The 9,751-nt window shown below is 41.0% G+C and overlaps 1 protein-coding gene across 2 annotated transcripts; it reads right to left on the bottom strand.

The window, feature by feature from the left end:
- Positions 1-118: 118 nt before the first annotated feature.
- On the bottom strand, positions 119-9,683 carry C1H11orf54 (chromosome 1 C11orf54 homolog). 2 transcript variants are annotated; one of them, XM_068669319.1, is made up of 10 exons: positions 9,502-9,683; positions 8,721-8,799; positions 7,246-7,368; positions 6,392-6,490; positions 5,650-5,723; positions 4,745-4,846; positions 3,601-3,777; positions 2,734-2,883; positions 2,011-2,127; positions 119-549 (listed from the first exon to the last, which is right to left on the bottom strand). In XM_068669319.1, the coding sequence occupies exons 3-10, from the start codon at positions 7,301-7,303 to the stop codon at positions 376-378; spliced, it is 951 nt and encodes a 316-aa protein (XP_068525420.1). In that variant the 5' UTR covers positions 7,304-7,368; positions 8,721-8,799; positions 9,502-9,683; the 3' UTR covers positions 119-375. The 2 variants fall into 2 exon arrangements, with proteins under 2 accessions (XP_068525420.1, XP_068525411.1); XM_068669310.1 differs by having other exon boundaries at positions 8,691-8,799; positions 9,502-9,682.
- Between the last annotated feature and the right edge of the window lie 68 nt (positions 9,684-9,751).

Here is a 9,751-nt window from a genome sequence, read left to right as displayed (position 1 = left end):
TGGCCTCTGCCCATTGACCCAACATGCCCAGGTCCCTCCAGCAGATCAACACTTCCCCCCAGCTTGGTGTTGTCTACAACAAAATATCATCGATCATCAGCAAGAACCATGCAGGAAGAGGAACCAAACAGCAAAAAATATGTTATTAATAATACTCCAGGGAAATTACAGCTTGAATTCCACCATAACCACTTCAATTACAAATAAACTCTGATTTTCTCCCCTTAACAAATCTAAAAGGGTGGCAGTTTATTGCTGTTGTATTTGTTCTTGACTTTGATAAATATGTGCGTAATTAAAAGCATTACAAAAATCAGCATTTTTACTTAACAAAATTAAATTGCTACGCCTTCATTAAAGCCAGGACAGGCCAGCTTAGTCTCTGCCAACCATGTGCGTCTCCTTGGGCCTGTCGATACGGAAGAGAAACTCTGCAGGCAAGAAGTACCCGCAGTACTGCACGCTGTCTGGCGTGGTGTCGTTGTGGTAGTGCCCTCCTTCCCCGTGGGCGCTGAAGCAGTGCGTGTGCTCTGTGCGTAGGTCGAAACCCTGCGAGTAAAGAAAGGCCTGTGAGCACGCTTTCCTGGAATCGGTATTTTAAAGTACTTGGATAATCTCGCTTCTGTCTTTCCACAGATCTCAAAAGGAGGCTACAGCCACGAAGCAATGAAAACTTGCAAGGTGCTTGTGAAACTAATAGTAAGAAAAACAAAGAGGAGCTTAGTTTTTTAAAGAATTTAGAAACCCTGAGAGCCCCCAGATTTTACTGTTAATATCCCAGAGATTTCCTTTTCTTTTTTTTTTTTTTTTTCTAATTTGGGATTAAATCAGACTTATCAAGGAAGCCCTACTGGAAATCAGAACCACTCCGCACTGAATGCCATAGAAACATGCAATAAAGGGACAATCTCTTCTCCAATTCTGAGGGCCAGCTTGGATGAAAACAGGAAGAACAGCAAATAAAATAACCAGCATCCTCGCCAGTGACATCACCCCTATCAGTTTTATATATCCAGAGGACACTGGTGAGTAATGCTATGGCATTAGAATGCAAGAAACAGAACAGTTCATTAACACAGGATTAAAGCTGTCTTCCTCTGTTATCTCTGTGATGGCATTCACGCATTTCCAAAAACACTGCCCCAGCTGAGTGCTGTTATGCTTCCAATGGATACTGATAAGAATGCTCCAGCTGCATCCACTACACAAGTTGTACTGATTCAGAACAGCGCAGCTGTTGGCAGCTGTTTTCCAAGTACTTAGCATTAGATTCTGGGAAGATGCACACAATTTAGTCTTAAGCCAAAAGCTGCTAAATAAAGACACAATGAAGTCACACCACTGAGTGTATTCAAGCCTACAGCTTGTCTCCTTTCACTCTGGAAATTTTTACTTACATTATTTATTAGTGCATTGTTATTTTAAAAAAATCAATTTCACCTATGGCTTCCTAGTTACTTCTGAACACAGTCTTCTTAACATCTTAATGGCTTTTGAAGCCTGGTTACTTTTTATCCTGAATTCTTTGTTGCTGATTTTAGTGCTTGTGCAAGGTGTCCTTCTAACTTGAGGAACTGCAGGCTTTAATTTGCATCAGCAATTGAGACACGTTGTACACATTTTGACACAGCATTGGCAAGAGACTTCTATAAGTGAGCTACAAGAACACATGGCTGATCAAGCTTCCGTGCTCTCGACATTCCTCCTGTTGTGTCTAGCTGTAAGTGCAAACCCTGCTGTTAGGTTTGGGATGCAAACACTTGCACACTTGCAATTGGAACAGAAGCATTAACCTCAATCCTCTATGAACGCCCACTACATTCCCAAATTGATTGACTGTGTCTAAAATTCAAACCAATGACAGAAATGAGAAGCTTGTATTTCATCACATACCCCCTGAAAGCATTTCACACAATACATACACACTCCTGTTCTTAAAGTGAAAATCATATCCAGGACAAAATCCATCACAAGCCTTAGTTTACACTTAGAAATGAGGAAGAGACTCACTGGATCCCTGGAAACGATTACTGGCTGACAAACCAGCGGAGCCTTCATTTCAAAGAATTTGAGCCAGTTATTCACATCCTCATCAGTGTTCAGAGGACAGGCAGAAAATTCTGGAGGCTACAGCAAAAACAAAAAATTTAAGTGAGATGAAGTTACTTACACCAAGACACTTTTTCCTCTAGAAACTTTCCTTCACCTTTCCCCACCCCACTGTTCTGTTCAAGTTACTTCTTGCCTTGCAGAAGCTCACCCATTACTGCATTTCTGCCAGAAACAGAAGTGATCAGAATATTACTTCTTTCATTGTAGACGCTTAGTGGGAAAGCTGCTAAAGTGAGGATTCTCCTCCTAGGATATTTTAGAAGCTCAACTAGTTTTTGTTTTGTTTTGTTTTCCAATGTTTATTGCTTTCTGTAAGTATCATCTTAGTGCCTGTATGTCATTTTATTTCACTTCACAACAGTTCTACAGTTCCTTCTCTAGTTGCCCGTGGATTTCAAAAGAAAAGATCACACTATTAAGGCCAAGCAATACAGCATCATTAGTTATGGGATGTCAGTTTTGTAATATCAGCTTCTTAGTTTAATACACTGCTTATCCTAACAGTTTACACATAAATTTAATAATACAAAGGAAAAGTCAGGGCAATGAGAGGTCACGCCTTGATTTATACTTCTGTTTTCAGAAGAATGAAGAAAGTGATATGAATTGACAACAACTTACCATAATATGAATCTTTGCTTTCCCCTTCTGAATGACAAATGTACCACCCATCCCAACTGGCTTTTCTCCATAATGCTTCTCTAAAATTTGTCTCAGACAAGAGACAAAATTAAGTTCCCCAGTTCTTCCATTGGCTTTCACTTCTATGACCTGGAGAATAAAGTTATTTCATCACTGCTGTCTTCCAGCAACAGCCTGCAACGGTCTGTGAAAGCTGCTCTGAAACTCTCCCACACTCATAACCCCAGATTTCTGTGTCACAGCATGACTTTCCCCCCAGCTGTTGCTCCATGTCCTTTCAGTACCTGCTTAACTTTGGTCAACACTAGCTTTGCCTGTAAAGGTACTGAGCCACAAGTCATTTACTCACACATGAAACAATGGAATAAGCAACCCCCTTCTATCCACCAGCTGGCTTCACCTCTTAGAAACCCTTGGAAATTGGAGAGACTGCTCAGTTTCCATGCAGTAAACAGCTTTTTTGGCTGCTCTGCCAACACTGCTTTGTGCTAGCTGTGCTGGGGGCAATACACCTACAAAAAATAAGTGCACAGAAATGATTTACGCAAGTCAGTCATTGTACAAGAATAACCTTAAGTCACTGCATGTTTGGACTGGATGTGAATGGATGATTTGTAAGGGAAAAGTTTTACTAAACTAATACTTATTCCTCAAAAATTCAAACACTTCTCTGTCTCCACCATTTTTTCTCCTTGTTCACCAACAGCTGTTTCTTCTGTTTGGATATTTCTTTCATAGAATTGCTTCTTTACTGTTACAGAAAACTGATTTAAGAATGTTGAAACGTGGATTTCCCTTCAGCCACAAAGCTCTGCAAGCAAAGTCACCTTTGCTCCAGGTACGCACCTTACCAGGTTGGCCCTCGCTGGCATAGAGGTTGGCCAACAGCCCAAACTCACAGTCGGTGTATTTACTGCTGTACTTCTCGAGCAGGCACCCTTTATCTGCAGGATTTATCTGAGCGATGTAGCTCCCATTTACAGCAGGCTTTTTATCGCTTTGAGTTTGAACAACAGGGATAAACTGAGAGAAAGAACATGTAATAAGTCAAAATAAGTTAATAAGAACATGTAAGAGTCAGTCAAATGTAAATTTAAGCGTTGAACCATGATCTCAAGAAATAATCCCCTTCATCACATGCCCTTCATTTCTCAGGATGAGGAAAATGTGGTAATATTGTAACGCAATAGAACCCCCAGAAATCGGTTTTACTTCTCTGAAGAGTTAAATGGAATGTTCTGTGAAGATGAATATTAGTGTTAAAAAAGACTAGCCTTTGAGGTCTGAGCCCTGCCATGCATGTATTGGAATTCTACATAATACTTTCTCAAGTTGTACCTTAACAAGCACTATTAGAGTGTCCCAAATTTAATGCTGAGATGAACTATCTCATCTGCCAATTAATCAAAACAGGGTGGTAAGGCCAGGGATCTATGCTTGAAAGGACTCTGACTACCTGAAAGCCCCCACAGGCAGCAGTTTTTGTCTCCTACCTCGATTGCAGGTAAACATTTTGTATGCAGAAACTTTACAATGTAGAATGGTAAAACAAAGTCACGCAAGAGGGCAAAAGACAGGAGACATTTTAAAGGTGTTTCATTTGATGAAAGCCTTTTCATTTTGATTCAAATGAAAGGCATTTCATTTACAGGTGACTTGGACAGGCATGTCTAAATCTTGTCATTAAAACCACTGGTCAGGCTTTTGTCAATCAGTTTCAAGAAAATCACGTTTCCTGTGTGCTTCAAATCAATCACACGCTTTCTGAAAAATTACAAGTAAAAATCAATTTGCATTATATCGATACTATGCACCTCATTAGATGGCTCCCATCTAATTCCTTCTCGTGTTGTTTATGTGCTTTTGGCATGAAAGGTGTATGTTAAATGATCATTTTGTTGTAAATGGGGAAACACCGAGCATGACAGTGCTCTACTGTTTTGATACTTCCATGAATTCATTGAGAACTGTCATGCTTTTTGTTACTGACCTCAGCATTTACACCAAGAATCCTCGATGAAGCAGCTCCAGCTCCAAGAATGAAGGCTCCAGGTAGCTCTATGTCTTTTGCAACTGTATTGAGATCATAAACCTGCAAGAGACACAAACTTTTGATTGTGGTGTTCTGCTGTGATCTGGAGTTACCATTCTGTTCACTGTAACCTCTGGATGCATTTCATTCACAACAGCTCATTGGTATTTGGTATAATTAGGATGAATACAGTTCTCAAGTCTGAACAACAGAACATTTAGTAGTAATGGGTTGGGTACAGCCCTGACCATTTTGTGGAAGAGAGAGTCTGCCTGTATGTTCCCCTGCCATTTTACCAAAAGCTGAATGATTGTTTCTATTCAAAACTGTATTTGTATAAGATAAAAAAGAAATCACATGAAAGAGAATATCATATAGAGACAGATAGGGCCAGGTATCAGAAAGGAAGCATGATATTCTTGGAAAAGAACAGTAATGTGAATCTAGTCTTGGCTTGAAAATGCAAATACAGACAGTTTTTACAAAGAAGCACGACTGTGACTTGGAATCACCAACTTCAACAAGCCATATATAAGCACACAGACAAGCCCCTTGTTTAGTATTTGTTTCCATGGCTCCTGTCACAAATTGTTTGCTTTCAATACTATCTGGTATTTGAAGGCAGGAGAAGATGGACTGCCAGATACCAGACAGCATATGAAATTTTTGCTAAGATCTGTAAGATTTCCTGATGCGGTCTGTGCATAGGAATCAATCTAACAGAACACTGAAAACTAACACTCTTTCACAAGTGGAATCTTATAGTGGCCATTAGTCCTTGGTTTTGTTTTTATTTCAACACAATATCCCTTTTCTATTAAAAATGTATTTAAAACCCACAGCTACTACAGAGAAAAACTCACTTTTTCTTTCTGCACAACGGGTATGAGGTAAGGAACACCTCCCACATCTGCTATTCTAGGCTTTCCACAGATTCCTGGAAGAATACAGAGAGTTAGCTTGGTAAAATATTTTCTGTGAAATTCTCAAGTAAGCATGCAGTCTAATGCACCAAAGAACTGGTTCCTAAAATTTCTTTAGAAAGTCAGACTCAAATTTTAGAAGGGATGCATCACCTTCTCAAGGTGCTTCTTTACCTACGTTGATGACAGTGAACTCAGATGAGTAGCACAAATGACACGAGGCATCTGTCTTCTAAACAGCTAATGTCAAAGACAATGAATCCCACTCAAAATAAGACAGTTTCTTTCATTTCACATACATGGAAGGAAGGAATTTACACCAAGTGGAAGCACAGCTCCTTAGGTTCAGGTAGTGATTGGCATGGATCAAAAACATTTATCCAGCTGGAAGATAACTTCATTTCAAAACCTTTAGAGTTTAATAAATAAAGCTTATTTCCTAAGTGTGTATTGCAATCATAGGTTAAGAAAGAAAATGACGACAAGCACTTGAATGAATTGTCCTTGTTCGTACATCAACTAGGAAGCAAATCCAAGAGTAAAATGTGGCTTCCCTCTCACACATATTCTGTACCTAAAAAATGACCTAAGCTTTCCTAACATCTCTAGAAGATCAAAACCAAGTACAGTCAGGTAGCAAGAACTGCAGAAGTCTCTGTGGAAGACAGGAACACTAGGTTACCTTTAACAGGAAAGTTGAAAGGCTCCTTAGTCAGATCAGGACAGTCTATAACAGAGACTTGAGCATCAGCAAAGTTTTCTTTAAGCCCTTTCTGCAAAACTGTAATAAAAAAGTAATGGCAAAGTTATTGGCAATGAAACATTATCAAGGGGTAGACAAGTTAACTAACAGCACAAAATATTTTTAGACTTTATTTCAGCAAAATACACTTTAAAAAACATACACTTACTCTAAGTAAATCTATCTTAAATCTATTAATTCGAATGTTAGTGCCTATATATGCATTGTTTCTCAAGCCAGAACTTTGCATAAGATAAAGAGCTTGTTCAGAGAATTATTAGTTACCACATTAATTATGAATTTTACAAAGCTTTTAATTGACATACCGTAGCTGTGAAGTAACATGGATAACTTTAAACTACATTCAGCAATGTTTTTGCTTCACAAGGGCAGGAAATTATGATCACGGTCAAGTATGATATGAGAGCAAAGAAGGAAGTAAGTTTTAGCTGACAAGGCAATGACTTTTTGAAATACATGAACTAGACTGTTTGCAATTGCTTGATTATAATCTTCAGACATCGTCTGGAAGTGTCTGCTCTTACAGGATATTGCCTGTCATGTTTCCATTCACGTGAAGATTATCTGGCAAGATTTTTTTGGGGGAAGGGGAGGTGTCATTTGTTTTAAAGAACAGTGTATAAAAAAACAGTATTTTTCTTTACATCCTAGCGTGCTAACAGCAAGAACATTCTGCATGTATTAGCTGTAGAGAGGATATGATAAAAGCTTAAAAGTAAGTTTGAAGGGCACATTTTAAGTTTGTAAAAAGTTACACTCTCTGCATGACTTACCTCCAGCAAGCTCCTCCAGGCTTGGAACATGAAAAGCAAACCTTTCAACTTTGGCCATTTCCTAATTGTTACTGATTTCTTCAGGTAAGAAATATATTATCACACGCTGTAGAAGTGACTGATCTGTCAGCAAGAGTAATGGTTCAGTGATTAAAACAGTCTGTTTTCGATATGTAACTTGTTTTTCAAATTCATGCAAGAATACATAGACAACAGTAGAATTGCAATTATGTCTTCAAGGGAAAGACTAACAGCTTTGAGGTTTGCTTATGTGCTTTGGAAGAAGCCATAAATTGTTTTGAAAGAAAACTGGGCTTTTCTAAAGCATGCTAGTTGCCTCCCCAGGTCTTCCCTACGTTAATGTTTACTCTTTCAAGCATTAGGTAACGCGGACTTTCAACTCTGTTTGTAACATGGTCTCCACTTGCTTATGGGCAAGTGCTTCCCTTTCCAGAGGGAAACAGGCTAGCAGCACTTCTCAAAAGAGGAAACAACAGCAGCAAGTTCTACCATATTGGGCCCTGTATGGGTACAAAGCCCATAACAAAAAGTTCTGTTTGGAACATAAGTGTAATAGTCCATTTTGAAGTGAGCTCTATTTCAGTTAGCCTTTCAACAACAAAGTCAGCTACTAGGGCAAACCATCAGCTCTGGGCACAAACATCTGATTATATGCTATCTATAATTCAGCCACAGCAATCATTAACTCCTTAGACACATGTCTACTGCAAACAACAAAAAAAGAAAATGTGCCCCACACATTCAGATCTCAGGCTTTGTGGGAAAAAGCCAAAAAATTAAGTTGCATTCCCAGATCTCACAGAGCTTTTGTTAGAAAGGACTATGACATGAGCTACCTGCTAATGTATACTGTTAGCTTCCATTAAAAATAAATTCCTAGCTTTTACGATTGAAAAAAAAATTTTTTTGAAAAAAAATAAACAAAAAAACACACAACTGTCCTTATACAATCGTCCTCTTGAGTCTGCACTGCTGTTGCAAACAGTAGAGAAAGGAAGAAAGAAAGCTATCTGTGCTAATTTTCATCTTAGTTGGTCTTACCCATCTCCATGAGAGACTCTCTCCCTTCCTTGGCTTGTGGAAGAGAAGGTAACAGGCTGGATGTGGTGCCTCTGGTAAAAACCTACCCTTCTACCTTTAGATAGATTAAATCAGACTCCAGGACTTTAAGTGTGCACTGAACACAAGAAAGGGAGTTATTCAATCAAAGAGTGAAGATGGCTTTGGCAGCATTGTTTTAAGTCATCCTCATCCCCTCAAGAACCTTTTGTCACGTCCAGAAGGAAGCTGTGCCAGAATTCAAGACACCAGTTGGAAAAACCATGAAATAGATTGAGGCTAGACCTGGTATTGTGCAAAGGACTGAGGCAAGACTTGGACACAGTTCAAACAAGTAGGTTCAAATGTAACACCTAGCCCATCACCTGCTGGTTAAAGGACAGTAGTCAGCTCACCACAATCACGAAACAGAAAAACTGGGTAAAGCTCAGTGTCCCATAAAAAACACCATCCGATTGCTATGTAGTAGTTGACCTGGAAGCAAGCAAAAAAAGAGGTAGATCAGTTAGTCACCAGCCTACGGACAGCATTTGTAGGGAGTGTGTGTGGTGTGGATGAGGGAGAACAGGGAAGGAGACAGCGGGCAATCTTTCAAAGTAGCGTTGGTGTGTCATGGACAGAAGTATCAAAATAAGTGAGATTATTAGGAAGAGATCTGGAATGGTGCAGTAAGAACTGAGACAAGCATGCGAAAAGACTTCTTAGTTTTTCTTTTCCAAGCAGGAAGACAAAATCTGAGATTTGGTGAGGGCCAGGAGAACGCAGATAAATAGGAAGCACGTTCATGGCGTGGGGAGTGCCTGGTATCAAAACCTGGAGTAAAACTAATTTGGAAGGCAGAAACGTGAAAGGAAAAGTTCAAGTCTCAGAGAAACTCTGAAGATGAGGGGATGCAGGGGGCCGCGGGGACAGCTCGAGGGACGGGACCGGGAGAGGAGCGGGTCAGGAGGGACCAGACCGGGATCCCTGAGGGACCATCAGGCAGAGGCGAGGAAACAGGGCAGAGAGAGGAAACAGCAAAGCTGCCGCTGAAGCCAGCAGAGGGAGAAAGAAGGGGTTATTGAGGCCGGGCAGCTGAGGGAGGGAGGCGGGGAAGCAGCAGCAGCACGGCTTCGCTCCCTGCCCGCCCGGCACACAGCGAGCCCCCGGTTACCGCCAGGAGCCGCAGAGCCAAACCTGCGCGACCGCCTCCTCTCCACAGTCCCACAGCGAGCGGGGAAAGCCCGGCAGCTGCGCCCCTGTCAGGCTGGGCTACGAGACGGGAGCGGGCTGACTCCCTTTGAGACAGGGAGGGCACCGAGCCCCTTCCACCACCTCCCGGGGAGTCCCTCCCCCGAGTGGGCTGCCTGGAGGCGGCACCGCCACCCCCTCCACGACGCCTCCAGCCCGACCCTCCCAGCCTGCAGCCATCCCTCCTCCTTTCCCT

Source organism: Anas acuta, chromosome 1 (genome assembly GCF_963932015.1).
Source record: "Anas acuta chromosome 1, bAnaAcu1.1, whole genome shotgun sequence".
NCBI classification, from domain to species: Eukaryota; Metazoa; Chordata; class Aves; order Anseriformes; family Anatidae; genus Anas; species Anas acuta.
This window is presented reverse-complemented; position numbering and strand designations above follow the sequence as displayed.

Bases quoted from the DNA above. Each gene is read 5' to 3' on its own strand.
- C1H11orf54 (XM_068669319.1), bottom strand. From the start codon at position 7,303: ATGGCCAAAGTTGAAAGGTTTGCTTTTCATGTTCCAAGCCTGGAGGAG. The intron at 2,128-2,733 runs GTAAGTTGTTGT...TTTTTGCTGTAG, and splicing joins AAGCAAAGATTCATATTATG to CCTCCAGAATTTTCTGCCTG. The intron at 550-2,010 runs GTGAGTCTCTTC...CTTTACTCGCAG, and splicing joins TAATCGTTTCCAGGGATCCA to GGTTTCGACCTACGCACAGA.